Source organism: Diadema antillarum, unplaced genomic scaffold (assembly GCF_040938485.1).
Source record: "Diadema antillarum isolate AM-2024a unplaced genomic scaffold, OU_Dant_1.0 seq00001000_RagTag, whole genome shotgun sequence".
Classification (NCBI taxonomy): Eukaryota; Metazoa; Echinodermata; class Echinoidea; order Diadematoida; family Diadematidae; genus Diadema; species Diadema antillarum.
Genome location: NW_027271838.1, coordinates 433,249 through 452,500, shown reverse-complemented (window position 1 = coordinate 452,500; position 19,252 = coordinate 433,249). Strand labels below are relative to the sequence as shown.

General features: G+C 41.1%; 1 protein-coding gene across 1 annotated transcript in view; it reads left to right on the top strand.

Moving 5' to 3' along the window:
* LOC139742451 (monocarboxylate transporter 7-like) overlaps nucleotides 1-18,322 on the top strand; it is a 50,053-nt gene extending 31,731 nt beyond the window's left edge. The window contains exons 2-4 of the mRNA XM_071652989.1: nucleotides 15,347-15,490; nucleotides 16,592-17,572; nucleotides 18,174-18,322. Coding sequence (XP_071509090.1) covers nucleotides 15,347-15,490; nucleotides 16,592-17,572; nucleotides 18,174-18,322 — 1,274 coding nt within the window. The remainder of the gene's footprint in view (nucleotides 1-15,346; nucleotides 15,491-16,591; nucleotides 17,573-18,173) is intronic.
* The last annotated feature ends 930 nt before the right edge of the window (nucleotides 18,323-19,252 follow it).

Below are 19,252 nucleotides of genomic sequence, written 5' to 3'. Positions count from 1 at the left end.
CCAAACTGCCAGTAAAGAAGAAGCAAACATCTGATCTATATCTCATATAGGATGTACTTGTACATGGCAATATCATATTCCCTCCTTGCATTACAGTTGACGTAGATGTATTATACGGGGTCAGTGCTTCACCGTTATGTCCGACAGATTTCCGACTCTTCGCTCGAAGAAGAAAGTCGTAAATACTGTATGATTTCCCTCCCGTCCCCGTTTTCGCCCTTTGGCGTTTAATCACGTAGGTGGATAAAGAATGATTTGTCTGTGCTTGTATGCTGTCGGGGGAAACGTTTGGTGTGTTTCCTTCCATTGTCGAAATTTGGAAGTGTAAGGATGCGGTAAAAAGCACTGCAAGACACCTTTTGTTTGCACACACAAAACGAGCAGGCATGTAAACGAAAAGTAAACGTGAATAAATAAGCAGAAACGGTTTTTAATTCGTTCCCCCATTTTACCTTCTTCTTTTTTTCAAACAGGACAAGAGTGACTCAGTTACGAACGCCTTTTTATCTGTCACTTCGTGTAGACTGTAATTCGATTTCTTTTCATCGTTCTTGCGAAGGGGAAGGCAGGAAGACCATTACGTTAATTAAATCCTTTCATGTCTATTCGATTTTCCTTGGGAACGGAAGGAGATCTAGGAAGGGGGTTGACACTGGTGCCTTCTTATTTCCAGCAGCAACACTCCGTTCCCTTATGTTAGTCGTTGGCAGTTATTAAGTTTGAAAGCACAACGTGTGTTATAAGACTTCGTTATGACAAACTGACAGTATTGTCTGTGAACACGGCACTCCGATTATGGTGAGCATCGAATCATTTCTAAAAACAGGTCTTTTAAGATGGCAAACGATCGTTCGGATGTGCAGCTATCGTGGAGGTGGTGGCGTCCTAGTCGGCCATGCCTTTCATGTGGGCGTCGATCAAATGCATTAAGTGTTTTTGGATTAGGCGGGGCTATTGACCTCAATCGATCTAATAGGATTACACCAAAACAAGAGACGAGAGTTCAAGCTCTGTAAGGCGGTTCGCAATCTCTTAAAGTAAGTTTGCATCCATTGTGTCTTATGCATCACAAATACTTTTCTGTAGGTCTACGTGTGCTGGTAACGAAGTAGGACTAAGGTCATGAAGGTAATTGTTTCATGTCATGATTATCACAACATTTTACAACATGCTGTGAATACACACCTTTTAACTCGGTTACAGTGGTGTGTACTCGCTTATTGATGTTGTCTGTGAAATTTGATAGTGGGTCGATATTCTCTTACAGAAGGAAAAATGTGTCAGTAGTCCAAAACAAGCTCCACTTTATACACGTACAGTTACTGGAATGATGATGTGTCATTTAACGTTGCTCTTTCCTATAGACGACATTATAGATACCCAAATGACAAAACATGATATAAAACGGAATTTCCAGCCCATGTTGATAGGTAAGATGTACATTCATAAATTAAGGAAAATCACACAATTATAGCCGTGAACAGTTTATTGCAATTTGTGCAAAATGAGATAATTAAGGCATGTAATTTGTATATTGCACAAAACCGAAAGAATAGCTTGCGCACAATCAGAATCTTACTGTCTCCTTTATTCGAACATGTACTCTGTTCATTAAGTTAAACTTGGAACGTGTGCACTTGATTTCATCTAAGGGTGACGATCAGACAGTATGTCTCGATGGCGCCATGATATCTGAAGGTCCTCATGTCTTCGTCAAAACCAGAAGTGGATTGAGAAAGAAAAAAGAGAAAGAAAACGAGAAGAGAAGATAGAGAAGAGAAGAGAAGAGAAGAGAAGAGAAGAGAAGAGAGATAGAGAGGGAGAAGGAGCTGGAGAGAACACAGGAATAGAAGCGTCACATTTATGTCTGATGCTGCCATGCATGTGTCTGCAGCTGATCTCGGACGCAATGCAACTTCGCCTGCAACTTAAAGGATCAAACGGTATGAAAAAGTTTCAAACATTTTCGAAGTTGTTGTTGTTGTTGTTGCTGCTGTTGCTGTTCTCTTGATTCGGATAACTTTGTCATCATACTCTTGACATGACATTCATGTTCGTTCAGGTCAATTTCGTCTTTCACCTCTTCTTCCTTTCAATTTTTTTGTCCAGGCTGAAGCGCCCCATCTGTACTCCACGCTTTGGTATTGATTGCCATGTGCCACATCGTTTGATGAAATCCGAGCTCTGAATTTTTTTCTTTGTACACATATATTTAGCATACAATGTATAAATGAATAAGTATTATCCCAATCTCATGAACCGTACTGTCGTTATACACTTTATTGTCTGGGATATTAGATTTGTTTTGCCTTTTTTGGCAAGGTGCTGCTGTTTATCTCTTTATATTCAGGGCACCTTCAGGCGCCAGTCTTGACTGAATGGGCTATCATGTTGAAATAAATAAACAGAGAAGATTAAAAATAACAGATATAATATGTGATGCTGTCCTTTCCAGACACGCAATGTCGCAGATAGTGTACGACGTCCTCATGGGTGGCATCTTGGTCGAGATGACTTTTTTTTTCTCTCGCCTTTATTTAAAGGTAGTAGTCCGACTCAAGAGTCCTCTTCAAGTCGTCATGCACACGTCTTCTGATAATGGTTTTCGGTGACGGAGACGACAAAGACTTCAGATTAAAGTTGTTTTAGGCACACCTCTTGAAAAGTTATTTTCAAGTGGTTAATTTTCCTTGCGATGCCTATGTGGCTACGGAGTGTGACTCCTTTGATATGTATTATTTTATTTTGCGGGTGCGTTTTCTTTTATCCATCGTAGCGATGTCTCTCTTGTACGTCACAAAATGGCTACTAGACGAGCTGTCACATACATAATGTTTTTATAACTAATAGACATTATCGCGTTTAAAAAGTTGCACTACAAAGGAAGGCTTATATGCTACCTCCACCATCACCCCCTTCCCACCCAACAAAAAGGTGATATTAATGAATAAATAAACGATTTTGTGAGATGTACCTATTTTATCAACTAATGTTTAATCATCTGCCCAGGTTGAAGGCAAAATACAAGTGATGCACAATTATGCCGTTATGCAATAGGAGTAACAGGGCCTGAGTGAATCACGAAACCCACGCTTTCACGACCTGAAGACCCAACACAGCGAAGATATGCGATCAAAGAAGCCGTATCCCTGTTCGTCATATCTTCTATAAGTTCTTTTCGATTACACCAATTTACCGCGGACTGGACTGTCTTATATACGACCCATCATGCTGTCCAGTCCGTGTCTCAGCGATATGGCAGTACTGGTATTTTGAAGATTGATATATTAGATGCTCGGACCCGCAATCTTTGAGCGCTGGTAGTATACACATCAGCGTGATACATGTCCCATCCCATTAAACTTATCATTCAACCAGCAACTTCACTTAAAATGTGCATTCCCGGTGATGTCCATTCCAATTTCCATTTGTGTTATTATAATTTGTATATCATATATGTATATATATAATATATATATATATATATATATATACATATATATATATATATATATATATAATTATATATATATATGTATATGTGTGTGTATATATATATATGTATGTATATATATATGTATATATATATATATATATATATATATATATATAATCATATCATATCATATATTATATCACATTGGAGACAGAGAGAAGGAGAGAACCTCTCGTTGCCCCTCATGGAATCATCTTGGGGGAACATTGCGTGGAAGAGAAGAGGTCTTTGCCGATGTATTTATTCCTAAAAAATAACATAACAAACAAACAGACAAACGATGTATGTGTGAGATGAAGTACCATGCGTCAGTAGATGCTTACATTTCTTTTTCTCCTCTCCCCTTCTCTCTCCCTGTCCTCTCTTACTCCCTCTCCGTCTCTGCCCCCCCCCCCTCTCTCTCTCTCTCTTTCTCTCTTGGTGAAGCAAAGAGGCACGCGAGAGCTGCGTCAGGATAAACGTGCGATCGGATGAAGATGTAAACATTCTCGATCAGATGCATGAAGTGAGGAGAGACAGAGTGTGAGGGGAGGAGAGATGGGGGAGAAAAAAGACAGACAAACGTAAAGAGCCACATGGACAAAGAGAAAGAGAGAAAGAGAACGACCTCCCCCTCCCCCCCCCCCCAAAAAAAAAAAGAGAGTGAAAGATACAACGCGAAAGCAAGGCCGTGCATACGTGTCTGTGTATATCTTTCTTGTCTGTGCGTTTCTGATGGTCAAGCAAGAGAGATATAGAGAGAGGTACAGATTGATTATATAGAATATGACGTAGAGAGTGAGACAGATAGAAATACAAGCAACTTTCAATCACGTGGAGTGTTTGTTTGTGACACACACGAGCATAGAAGAGAGATACAGATAGTTTTTGGTATAATAGGCCCTGTATGATATATGTGTTTGTGTATTATATTAGATAGATAGATAAATAGATAGATAAAGAGAGAGAGAAAGAAAAAGAGACGAATAGAGACAGACAGAGAAAGATATATATAATGTTATAGATATGGAGGGAGAGAGAGAGAGGAGAGAGACAGGGAGAAGGATACATAGACAGTCTATTGGCCATATTATCAGGTGAGGTTTATTGCGCGTATCGTCAATGATCGCAGATGCCGCTAACAGGGCTTGCACTGGCTAGCTGACAGACTTCTAGCAATGTATCTCGTATTTCAAGGGCTGTGTATTTTGACTGTCCGATGGAGTGATTATATACCCCCTGGCCTGCACGTAGCAACGTGAGTCAACAATACACCATTGCTACATCCAGAGCAACCTCTCAGATATTACTTATGAAGGAATATCGAAGATGTGATTTTTGTAAAGAGTGAGAGAAACACTCGAAGATGCTGGACTAATTGTTATTAGATGAATTGATATCAAAGTATAATCAATACAATAATCATTACAATCAATCATTATTGATGTAGTCTTATGAATCAACAGGATATCATATGATGCAAAAAGAACGACTTGTACAGTCATCATCGTCATCATAATCTCACTCGCAAGATTGCGCCATCATAACGATTTGCACGGAATTATTGCAACGTCAACTGATCAATCATACCCATACAGTCTCACAAGGCCCGTCCATCATGTCCATTGCCCCATCAGAATCCTTTGAGTCGGTCAAAAACAGAAAGCGGTATTAAGGCGCCACCTGCTTCGCGAAAAACAAACTTCCTTTCGAAGGTGACCGCAAATATCAAGGGTGTCGCATTTCTTACGCTCATTATTCGTTCTGCATAATGATTGTCACGGGAAATTTCTGCCTGTGATTTTGAAAAGTCTCATGCATACATGCACACCTGTGTGTTCTTGCCGCGTGTATGAGACGTGATATGCAAATGACATTTCCACTGTTTGGCGATAACGGCAACTATGCCATTCGCAAGACGATGAAATTACATTGTGATCACTTGTTATAATTTCTTAAATTTCTAGAATGGTGGCGCAACAGTCAATAATATGATGCTGTTGCTGTTATTGTTGTTGTTTTTGGGGCACATTGATTTGGCTTAGTCGGTAACGCGTCTGCCTCCAGATCCGATAAACCTGGGTTCGATTCCAGATTCCATCTGATCAATGTTGTGTGTAATCATACCTCGGATAGGACATAAAATGGAGGTGTGAGAGGGTCACAACTCATGCACGTAAAAGATCCCGCTTTATTCATTCATTGCAAAGAGCAGGGTGCTTCCCCCGGTGAAGTGGTCCCGCCGCACACCCAACTGGATCCCATGGAAGACCATCTTCTCAGATGGAAAATGAAACAAACAAACAAACAAACAAACATTAATGGGTATATCACATTTTATCATGACTTTGCAGTTTTAACCCTTTCTGTGCCAGAGACTCTGGACAGGGTGTGTACAATGCTATGGAGTTTTTCTGTGCCAATCAACACTCAAAGCGTACAAAGGGTTAATGCAGCATACAATCGATGGGAACGCAAATTATCCGTATGACGTGGTAGATTCTTGCTTCTTAATCAAAATGGAAAGTTACCGACGACAAGAGAAATGTCTGGGAATACTTGATTTCTGCCTTTCTTTCTTTTCTTTTTTTGCGCTATCAAAAAATTGAAAAATAAATCTCTCTTGGTAGACAGTTGTAGGTACATACTGCTATCAATAATTGTAATGAATGTAAGGAGTTCTTGATAAAGATTTCGACGACGTAAGCCTCGATGCATACAAACTTCACACGCATTCTTCACCCATCACACACCACAGGGCAGTCAAGACAAAGTTAGGTTTGGCGAAGTTCTGCCCTCATCCAGGAGAAACGAGACGGATATATAACCCATATGGATATTAGGCAGTGGAAATATAATTTGAAGAATGCAAATTACAAGGCATGAAGGCCAGAAACGTCATTGACTTTGTAAACAGGAACTTTAACTTGCTAGCTTCCGTCCAGCCGTCTTAACGTGTAGTCCACTGACTGTCGAACGTAGACAGGAATGGATAGTACATGTACACGAACTGAATGAATTAGCGCCCTTCCCCCGCCGATAGGCGATGTGTGTAAAGTAACCGCCTGGCGTCTGCTGGTGACAGCCTATTTTGCTTTCCCCAGGTAGAGATTATTGCGAGTTGATCCACCCTGCTTGAATTCATTTCCTCCCCGTGTAATTTTTGGTATGTATACACGAATTACATGCCCTTGTAATAGCCAGCTTGAATTAGTTGTGTGATGGCAAGCATGCGATGCACAGGCGTATATATCAGCAAAGCTATATGCCCCCTCCCACTCCTTTCCCGCTTTTCTCCCCGGTCTCCAGTCGCTGCGATATGGGTCATGCTGATAAATGACATGTTCCTTCACGTTTAAGGTCATTCGGTAGCAGTAGAGTTTGGGGTACGAGGAGAAAGAAAACGCATAGCCGGACATACGAATGGCGTGGATTTAAAGGGAGAGGCGGTTTTCGCCACCAAAATGAGCATGCACAAGGGAAATGGATGTCGCGCAAAACCCAATCGTCAGTATATTGCTCTTACTCTAGAGTGGCATTCCATTGCAACATTCGATTTGAAGAGAAAAATATACTTGCTTAAAGGTATAGTTTGCCATTGGGAGCAGGGATTTAAAAAATGTTCGAGTTATCACTTTGGATGCATATGTGTAGGTCAGTTGCATCACAAAACAACCTACCATATAAACATTTTGCGATAAAGCCTAAAATATGAAGAGATACCACTGTTTTTCTCACTAGACCATAACTGTAGACGGTTAAGTCTGAAGACAGATTTATTATAGCTATTGTTCACATTTTGTATATTTAACAATACTTAACATTGATTATACTGATTAACTTTTTTACACTGGTTGTTTCTATCCCTAATTCACATTTTAGAACTATTTTGAAGTACTAAAGCTGGGTTTTTGTTTCATCTGCAAATGGTAAATAGTGCCTTTAATAGTTAAGATTGTAAAGTTTCACCTTTTCATAACTGAGAAAACGGCTCCGAAATTAAATTTGATCTCCTCTTTCTGGACGGACATCATAACATGATCCCTTCTCACTTTATTCTTCTCAATTCTTTTTATGATGAATGTCCCTATTCTCTCCTATAAAGTTATTTTCTCTTCTTTCTTTTTCTCTTACATCTCTCCTTCTACACATTTCCCTTTATTACGTGTTCAAATGGCGGGAGCAAAAAGAATGGATGATTATGTTTAAAAGCTCCCCACATTCGTGTAGACAATCAGGTCACATTGTCCAATGGTGCGGAATTTTTCGCGCAGGGCGTTCCCCACGGCAATCAAAATATTACGGGTATGGATTACATTACTTCCACTCGTGCAAAAAACCATGCGAGGAGAGATGCTCGCACCATACCCCTCCTCCACACTCGCTCCAGAGTGCCTGCGAACTGCACTGATGCAAACGAATTCGACATCGGCTCTGCGTTCAGTGCTCGGCTCGCAATATTGATATTTTAGCCGGTAAAAAACAAAGGGGGGTTGGCCTCTATCAATTTTCCATCTATAATGTATTACCATGTACGCGTATCGTTTGACCGTATGCATAATATGATGTGAAATCTGTTCACCGTCTGCATACGTCAATTGAGCAAATTAAGCCTATAGGAGATGAGCTTAGAGTGTCCACTTTATTCCCTGACCCGTATTTGACCCAAATGTCCCCTGCTCTTGTCGCGTGCGGATCCAACAAGGTTGCAGGATGCATTTTCCTCCAACCTCCATTAGATGAGTAAGGTTGTCCTACCAAAGTGTACCCTCTCTTTCCTCGTAAGCGTACATCCGCTTTTGGAAGGACAAGAGCGCAAGGGGAGAAAAAAAAAGAGAAAAGGGGAAAAAAGAGTGGGAGAAAAAATAGAGATGGATAGAGATGGAGAGGTGGACTTATGCCTTTCTGTGCTTTCATCTCGTATTCATGGATTTGAAGTGGCGATGGCGATCGGAACCATCTTCATTAGTCACACGGGGCGCGCCCTCAGTTGACCAACGTAATGAGATGGAAATTACCAAGATGGTACGCATCGAAAAAAAAAAAATCTCTTCTTTTAACCTCCTCTCCATTACGTTCGTGGACAACTAGAAAATGCACTTTCACTACCTATATGTCATATGTTATACTTAGGAAAAATCCATTACCGTGTCTTTTTATACGGCAGCTACATTATACAGTGGCCATTGTATTATAATGGAACTGTTTTGCGAATATACGTTAATACTTGTTCATTATAAATCTATATCTATATCTATCTATTTATCTATTCATCTCTCTCTCTCCCTCTCTCTCTCTCTCTCTTTCTCTCTCTCTCTCTCTCTATATATATATATATGCATATATGTGTGTGTGTGTTATTGTGTGTGTGTACGTGTGTGTGTGTGTGTGTGTGTCTGTAGCCAGCCACAAGTGGCAGACTTGATGTGTGTAAAGGAGAGTAAGATAATGTGATATATCAACACAGAAATTCCCTTATAGGCAATTAGGGGTAGTATGTCATACACCATTTAAAACAAATCGCACTTAACTGCTGTTGAAGCCAGCGAAGTGAACCGTTTAATGTGCACAAAAAAAAACAGAGAGCTGCCTTGCTCGTGGTCATTTAGTGGGAAAGGATTTTCTGCAATAAGTGGTGGGAAGCGGAACACAAGTAGTAATCGAATTCTTCTCGCCTTCCGCTGTCCAAGTGCAAACTTCCGCGCCGACATCCAGAGTGTTGTTATTTTCACGAGGTGCGTTATTTGCTTGACGTTCAAGGGCAGACGCATTATATGTCATCGTCCTTGTATGATCGCAGAAAATTGACTGACCCCTGTGCTTGTCATTAGTAGTTAACAGAACAAAGAAACAAAAACAATCTCAGCATATCTGTACAAATTGTTTCTGTGTACATGTGCATGCACCCAAATATATGCGAACAAGTATTTTGTTCCATGCTGCATTTACATCCTCTATTGCGCCCCGACATCGTGCACGTGGAAAGTGCAGTCTGTTCTGAAACATATTATGATATATATAGGCCTATATGATATATATATATATATATATATATATATATATATACATATAAAACACATGTTAATATGTATATATGCATATATCTACACATATATACATATATCTACATGTATCTACTATTATGTTTACAGCTATTCTATTCTCTAACATCACGATGACGAAAGAATTTTAGGGCGCCTTATCGCTATAATAGGCCCTCTACGAGCATGCTATCATGGCTACACACGCGCGTGAGAGATCGGTATGAGAAAATGAACCTTGTCTGACAGCTTTTAATTCAATTTAGAATCTGGCGTTTACATCAAGGCGCGGGATTTCATATCCTGTATTACATGCATGCCGGTCTCGTATACCATGATGTGAAGTAGAGCGAGAAAACATTTTCGCTGCACACTTGACCAATGACGAGCTTCAGTGCCCCTCGATCTCCTCCATCCAGCGAAGAATACTTTTCACCCTGTTTCCGTCCCTCGGGCTATAGCAGGCCCGAAGATAAACAAGATCTGTCCCCATGTCCTTAGACGCAGGCCTAATTCCAGCAAGAGAGCTTTAGCGTCGCCAACGATGACATGGAAATGTGACGAAAAACAAGACTGGAGGATAGCTATGGGCCTTGAGCTTGAATGTAGGGGGGCACTGAGTAATCGAATACTCGCATCCGCAATCCTCAACTTAAGCCCCGTAGTCCCACACCATCTCATCTATGTAATGATGCTATCACACTTTTATGGATACCCTTCACATCCCCCAAAGCGCTTAACGACTCTGTATAGACCGCAATAGAACGCATTATAACCATACCTCGAGAAGTATCCGATTTTGTTTGCTGAGCGGTCCCATGGGCCATCTACGGGTTGGATGATAGAAGACAAACCAGGAAAGAACGTGATTGAAAAGTCTTAGGATCAAAACTATACGGCAAAATCCCAGCATCGTGTTAACAGCATGGATTTCCGGCTTATAATCTGACATATTCATTGTTCATGTTTGAACACATGGCGGGTATGGTTATCATTTTTTTTTTTTTTTTTTTTTTTTTTTTTTTAGGGGAGGGAGCAAAAAGCTGTGCTTATTCCTCCTACCCAGTATCCCACACTTCGAAGATGTTTTCGAAACGCTTTGTATGTACTTCATTGTGTGTGGGAGGTGTATAGGGTTATCCAATTGTCTTTATCGTGTCATGCCTCCGAGCCGCCCATCTGTAGCCAAGTCGACTGTAACTGCAGGGTTCTTTTATGATGCAAGTGAAACACACAGGTGATTGTGCTTATGAGAATTATCCACTTGATGACATTAGTTTTTAGTACAATCTACGTGCAGTCTACTTCCTATCGCACCTGGTTGTATGTTATACGTGCATTATTCGTTTTAAAGTGAGACATCTTCGTTTGAGTATGTTTGGTTCGACCATGTCGAATAAAGGCACCATGGTGCCGACTTGCCATCAAGGATTATGAATTTACCAATGTCATACTTTGATTCAATTTATCATCATAATGCCACTACGAAAGTCATTCCGAAAAGTCATTCTTGGTAGTGAAGGCTATGTTCTGTTTGAAACCCAATCAGGGATGACTAAAACAAGGACAAGGCATCGTGGTCTCATAAGCGGTTTCAATCTTGACAAACAATTAGAAAAGTCTTGAACTAGACTATAAGTGGTGGGGAGGGGAGGGATGTGGTAGGTATTGGGTGGGAAAGAATCTGGATCTGACAAAGTATATGACCTGCATCCATCTTTTCCCCATGTTTACTGAATGAGAAAAAAAAAGAATAGAAATCGTGTCTTTGATGCGCAATGATGGGAAAACTGAGGACACTCCGAGACGAAGCTGTGTAAACAGCTTTCACGGTCGGCGGGATGTGGATCACAGCAAACGAGTGTGCTGTAAACCGAATCCATCTTCCCCGAGTACACTCCTCTGCATCACATGCAGCAAACACACACGCAGACGAGAGGAGAGGGTGTGTGGGGGGGAATCCTGAGATGAAATTTGGTGAGGAATCGGTGCTGGGGGAGAACCCAGCAATCACTGGGGAAAGAATTTTTTCCATGTTTATGCCTTCATCTTTATGTTCATATGGATATCATTCATTAATGTCATTGATTTAGTGTGGATTGTTTGATACAAGTGTTAATTTTTCCTCGCATCAGATAATGTACGAACAAAAAATTTGACTTGTATGCTCGTCTTCTATATATACTCACCTGTACCTTTATGAATTACAGCAAAGTGATAACTCTTCATCATAAAGCTGATAATATGTATTCCATGCTTAGATATCCAGGCTTATTAAATGAAACCAAGATATTATTGAGCAAAGGAGTATGGGAGTGTCGCTGCCAGGTTCGATTCCCGCTGGTTCTTTTTTTCCGACGTGTTTGTTAAAACGTATAGGTCAGCAGTTACGATCTTACAAATTCAATTTGTACAGAGGAAGACAAATTTGGGAAAACTCATACCCCATATCTAAGCTTATTCTTTTGTCTTTACGAATGGCAACCTTGCTTGATTCGCCTTCGAAGATTTTTTTTTCCATATTGTCTGAAACTCGAACAATCTGTCCGAAAATTCAGTCATCATCATTTATATTCCATGCAATTCTCTCATTTCCTTAAGAGGAATGTCAGCAGTTTGTCCGGAAACAGACATGATAATGATCATAACCTCGTTATCTTATAATAATTGAGGAAACTCATCAACACTGGTGAACCGGGACGAGGAAGCCACAATGAAATAAATGTGTGGAATTACCATGTATTCGGATTTGCCTCATTATCTAAGCATGGAAACCGTTAGGCAGCTACATGAGTGATCATTATTAGTACATCCATAATGGTAGAGATGAGTACAGGAAACGATCATACAAATCAAATTCTTTGCTACTACATGAAAAATGCAAGGAAAATGAACTCTTGTCTCAATCTACAGTTATCTTTAATGATTGATGTCCACGCGAAAGATCTAATACTAAACTGTTCAAAATCATTTTGAATAGAATTGAATTATGGGGACGCTGTAGGAAAAAAAAGAATAATTTCCCTTGACATTGCTTCATTGAAAGCGCGTATCAAGGGATCTACTATTTGTATTGGTGATACAATCATGCGGATCCACGAATATTAGTAATTTTTGCATGAAAACAGTGTGTATGCAAAGCCCCACTTTCATTGAAACACCAATTAGTCATCAGTCCAAAAATATCTACGTGTTTGACCATGAACTGCGTACAAATGGTTGACGTATCACATTGCTCGCACATACATTATAATTATTTGAGGCAGTACAGGTGTCAGCCTTGGAATCGTGGTCGCTTTCTTCTATCGTGTATTTTGATCGTTGGTGTAGAACGCATCCCACACCGCAGATGTAATTATATTCCATTGTATAAATCAGCAATTATGAGAGTCGCATTAACATTAACCCTTCTTTAGCCATTGGTGGCGGTTTGGTAGGTAAAAAGAGGCAAAGAGGCAAAGAGAAGATGTTTGGTGTATGACAGGGTGATGGCGCTGTTCACAGTGATGAAAAATAGACATTTTACGTCTTGTTTAGCCAACACTGCATCACGGCGAGCGTGAGAAAAATTGTATTCCACTTCTTATTCAGATTGATTTCGGCGAGGAGAATAAATTGGAGCACACAGAATAACGAAAGTTTCAAGAAGAAATGATAAAACAATTATAAGGAACTTTTTCTTTGCCTCGTCAAGAAAAAAAAAAGAAATGAAAAAAATCTTTAAAAATGGAAAAAAAAATGAAAAAAGTCTAAACAATTTTGGAAAAAAAAAACACCACAGTGAATTTCCGAAGGTTCCGTCCTTAGATTAAAGGTCCTGTTTACCTTTGGAAGCAGTGATTTAAAAAGTGTTCAAGATATCGCTTTTAATGCATTATGTGTAGGTCAGTTGTATAGCAAAACATCCTAATATACGAAATTTTTGCAATAAATCTTAAAATATAAGGAGATATCACCCTCTTTCTCATTAAACCATATGTGTAGACGGTTTAGTCTGAAAACATTTTTATTATAACTATTGTTCACATTTTGTATATTTAACAATACTTAACATCGATTATACAAATTCAAATTTTTACCTTGGTTGCTTCTATCCCTAACTCACATTTTAGAATTATTTTGAAGGACTAATACTGGGTTTTAGTTTCATCTGCAAATGGTAAATAGATATGCCTGTAAGGAGGGGGAGGGGGCACTATTGACCTCACCCAAATCCGTTGTGCTGGTTGAATGAGTGCACCAACTAAAGCAGATGTGAAAAAGCAGAATCTGTGACTGGCAGTCTAAAGGCCTTTGAAAAGAATGAAGAATAATGAGTACACGAAAATAGTTTCCTTTTAATAGCAAGTAATACCTCCGACATCGCCGCTTTTTTAAACCCTTTTTTCTTTCAAGTCTGCTCACGAAAATTAATGTAAAGACAAACTTGGAACATTACCAACCTCAGAGATAAATGACGATAATGAATTTTCAAGTCGGAGTATCCAGAGTTTCATCGTGAGCATGAAGAGGCGTGCTCCTGCCGACAAATTAATTGAGCTTTCCCGCACTCGAGAGCAAAATGGGCAGCGAAACGAGATGCTTGCGTTGCTCGGTGATAAATGTCTCACGAAAAGAGGGCAGGGGTGCGGATACACCTTGCTCACCTTTGGACCAATAATAGAAACGCCCTCATCTCCACCACCCCCATCTCTCCGAATCAACTGATGCTATCATTTCTCTTCATCTAGACTCCCATTCAGGTGAGGCATCCCCCATGCCTGGTGCCCATTTTAGTAAAAGTTTAACTTCATTAAAACTACAAAAACTCTTTTTTACTAGACATGCGCGTCGATCAATCATCGACAGAGCAACCTAAGACAAACACTTGAAGCTGACAATGTCCTCCAGATACCATCGGAAATGAGGACAGTAAAATTACCGCACATATCAGCAAAACCAAGCTGTCAAACCCAGGAGGCTGAACCTCATACCCCCCCCCCCCTCCGCAAACGTTTGAATGATTATCCACTCTTTGAATTCAAGCACAAATGAGCCTACTCACCTGTAGGTTAGTATCATTATCTTGCAACAGCACGCCAGTTTGTGCCTGTGATTATCGCGATATACATTATTTGCTGTCGTCTGCGCTTTTGATGCTCACTTATTTTTTCTTTATTTTCTTTTCCTTTTACTGTAGATTTCTTTTTCTTTCTCTTTCTTACTGTTTCTATAAAAAGGAATTCAGTCATCTAAGATCCCTTAATTGGTGGCCTTGTGTAAGCTGCTCTTCTTGATTTGTTTGTTTCTTTGTTTGTTTGTGTGATTTTTGTTGTTGAGTTTTTACGCACGACATTTTGCATCAGTGTCAATATCTTCGTCATCATTGACCGTAATCATGATGAGTGAAGAGCAATATACTGTAATTAAAAATGTCCTCCATTTTACTTCGGCATGATGACATATATAGTTTGTAGAAAACCCCGCAAAACATAACGTCCAAAGTTGAAAATACATTGCGCTCGTGGTTACAATATGACGTTTACATGACATCTAAAAATATAACATCAAAATCCGTCATTGTTTCAATATTAGTAATTTTCTTCGCCAATCTGTACACAGTTTGTTCAAGAATATTAAAGAGCTAATCTTTCACACCTTCATGTGCGTCGAATTCCAGGGACACTTAGAAGTACAAATAAGTATAAATAAATGTTGCGCCTCAAGTAACGATGGTATAACGTGTTAAATGAAATAGCCACAAAATCGCCGTCCAGGCCATGATCATTTCGTCGATATTTACATGTCTGAAATATATGTCCTCTTTTCTTTGTTTTCTTTGTTAAATCAGGTCCTCTGGCTTCGTACCTCACCAAGAGATGGGGTTCGCGTGTGGTTGTCATGGCAGGGGGTTTGCTGACCGGTGTAGGGGTGCTGATGACTGCCTGGGCCAGTGGCGTGGCCCTCGTCGGAGTGGGCGTGATCTGCTTCACAGGTAAACTCCAGGGTTAACATTAATGTCTCGTGCACTGTACATTATCAGAATTAGCTACACGTAATAAGCAAGTATGTGAGCATAAAAGCAAATTTTTGGAAAGAAAAAATCTCCGAGGCCTGAATTTTGCAATCCGAGTATGTGATGGGACAGTCATCGAAGTTACGAAAAATAAAAAGATATTTTTATAATCTCACGCGTCCTTTTTTGTTTTGTTTTGTTTCTGTTATTTTCTCGATATCTATACGTTTACTTGATTTTCGTTGGTCCTCATACTTGTTATTTCATGTGTGAGATATCAGGCTGGATCATTAAGACTATATGAAATCTGTATGAACCTGTAATTGACTGTTATAGACAGTGTATGCAATCTCCCTGAAGATACTGTTCAATTTCCAGACAATGCTTGGGCTATATAGTAGCCCTCATTTCCAGGCGTCGTTTGTTTGTTTGTTTGTTTGTTTGTTTGTTTGTTTGTTTGTTTGTATTCATTCTGGTTCTCGTGATTGAGGAGGAACAGAAATAGATTTAGGCCTGTCACATGGCACTCTCGTCTCTCGCCCTTCCTTCTACCAAATGTGCATATACACAGGTACCTTTCAGATATAGTTGAACAAAATAATATTCTGACGGATTAAAGCAGTGGTTAATATCTGACCAGAGAGGAGTGTCTTCAGCAACGACCCTGCTCTTCCAAAGAGCCTTTCCGTCTTTACTACCAGGGAGATGAGTCCTTGTTGCCACCCCAGCACTGCTAGGTACCCACTTTATTTGAGCCTCGATCCATAGAGAAATTGTGGGTGTAACTTTTTTTCAGAGCATGAGCGCACAGTTCATATATACACAGTTGGATAACGCTGGTGCCAGAATATGGCTACCCAACTTAAAAGCTTTCCAGGGACTTGACCGAGAGATCGGTCGATATCCTGCTGTCAGGGATATGTTCCGCAGAAGCTACGTCTGGCTTCACGGAATCCCCTCCGGATATTTCTGTCTATCCAGGGACTAAGTGAGAACCCTACGGATGCAGAATGGCATCCTTCACGTTGTCTCTCCCCCATGTTAAAATGCTTTTATATTTGTTTGTCATTTTCTCACAAGGGATCGGCTCGGCTTTCGTCTACATAGCGACGCTAATCTCCATCCGCCGCAACTTCCCGACCCATCGCTCCTACGCACTGGCTAACGGGATCACGGTGTCCGGGTCGTCTCTGGCTGTGTCCGTTTTCGCGCCCATCGCACGGGTCCTCTCGCATGCCTACAGCTGGCGAGGCTCGGTGCTTATCTGCTCCGCCGTTATCCTGCACACCATGGTCTTTGGCCTCCTGCTTAGGGACAGGAAAGTGATTCCAAAGCGTCCAAAGGACGTCATAGACGACGGGGCGTCGGCCATAGCGCTGATAAACAATAGAGACTCAGGCGTAACGCTGGAGGACTCCTCGCCAGCGCGCCACTACGCCAATGGTGTGAACGGAAGTAGTCACGTCGCAAATGGCGAAGGACAATACGCGGAGAGCAGTTTAGTCACCAGTGTTGATAGCCAAGACGTGCCGGAATTAGCCGGAAGTAACGGACACCTCTCCGCAGACATGTCGGAAGATCGCAGGTCTAGAGAGCCAATTTTAGCCGACAAGCAGTCGACGCTCATTCATGGAATACTATTACTAGTGATTTTTCTGTCCACCTCGTCTTATTCAGCGGTATTCGTCTACCTCGCTGCTGCCGGGGAGGAGCGAGGACTTTCCCCTATCCGGTCGGCGAGCCTGCTCTCAGCGACTGGCATATCGCAGGCCGTAGTCCGGTTCGGTCACGGTTTCCTCGTGACTGTCGGTCTCATCAAGCCGCTGCCCCTCTACATCGTCGTGCAGTTCATCATGACCATCGGCATCCTCGTCCTCGGAGTGTTCCAGGAGTACAGCGTTGGATGCATCGGGGCTGTGATGTTCGGCATCGGGACAGGGAGCGTGCGGTCACTGAACCTCGTGGTCCAGAGGGTGGTCGATGCGAGGGCTGGATCCAAAGCCGTCGGGCTGGCAGTTCTCGTCAGCGAAGTAGCTGCCGCTGTTGGGGGCTTATTTGCAGGTTTGCCTTGCAATATTTTACGAAACATACAAACACACTTTCACATTTACACATATACATTATAGTCATTCTAAATGTCATCCCAGGAATGTCAGTAGTTTGGCAGTAATGAAAAATTCACGCTCTATTGATATTTGCCCTCATGCTTTTGTGTAAAAAGTGTTATTTGGACGTGATATTTTCTGTTTCCTGGAGAGACCTGCACATTATAAGCACTGTTTCTTTAGTGCTGGTCTCTCCATTTTTGGCTGAAAATAATATCTTATACTTACCTTTCATTTTTATGGCAAGAATATTTGTTATAAGTATTTGCCAAACGGTTTTACAGTATCGCCATTTGAATTGGAATTGAATAATTGAATGATTATGTGATGGGTTCTCATCACGTGATAATTCATCTGAGTGCAAGGTTTTTATAAAAAACCAACAACAACAATTTCAATGTTTTTAACTCTCCACGTCAAATATACTAAAACGGTCAAGCACATTGATGATGCATGTAGTTGCAATCTGTATTTCGCCAAATCCACTAAACGTAATGCTCAAGAAGCAATTTATCCCACCCTTTGTCTTCTCTCTGTTCTCTCCTGTGACCACAAAGGCTTGCTTCGTGATCGTTCGGGCGACTATATGACGTCGTTCATGGTCGCGTGTGGGATGACGTTCGCCGCCTCCGTTCTCACGGTAATCATCGCTCTCCTTCGGCGGATCATGGACTTCAGAACGAAGACACATTCGTTGCCGCAGTGATGGATTCATCTCCACGAGCAAGTCCAATTTCCATCCCATCAGCCTCGGCGCTGGTGGTCACCAGGGCGTTTGTCAGGAGTCCTCAACATGCTGCGACAATTCTAAGCCACGAGGAGCGAACTAGAGTCTACGAAGACATTGAGGAGTAAAATCCCTCTGTTGTCGAACAGTGAAACGACTCTTCGCAATGTTCAAATGACAGGCAAATTCCAGTCCAACAGTAACTCCGAGAGCAAGTATATAGGATTGGTCAAGTCCGTAACCACAACTGAATAAAAGAATAAAGAAGGCCTCTTTGAGAATCGACTGAGTGCATGCTCCCGTGCTCCTTGCGGGCTTGCGGGGCGTTGTATAGGATGGACATGCAGTCGCTTAATGCAACATCTTCATTATTGATATGAACTATCATAAGAATTAAGAATTCCTTTCACGAATAGACTGAAGATTAGTGTACTTAAAGGCATGACCAAACTGGCTCTTCGAAATGCAATCCCAACCACACCCACTTTATTGACTGAGAAAGAAGACCTTGTTGCACTACAGGTTGTGAATGGCTGTAGTGGGAGAAATCAAGGGCGTGTCTGTAAGGGCGTGTGTCACGTTGACAGGAGACCAAAATCTGTGTGATCTTGATCATTTGTATCACGGGGGATCCTTCGATTAGTCAAAATGGTGAATGAAACAGGGCCCCTGTGCAAGTCTTTCAGACATTAATGTCCGTTTGACATCATCTTGGTGCTAAACTCTGACGGTGGGCTTAGATAAAGCTCATTTCAATTGCATGGTTGCACACTTTTGGCAACTGAGGCTCACTGCGGGATAAATACGGGTCCCTCGTGCGCTATGTGTGCTTGTACATGAATTTCTATGAGGTTAGGATATGGGCACTAGTATAATGTGAAGATAATCATGTAGTCTGCGTAGCATATG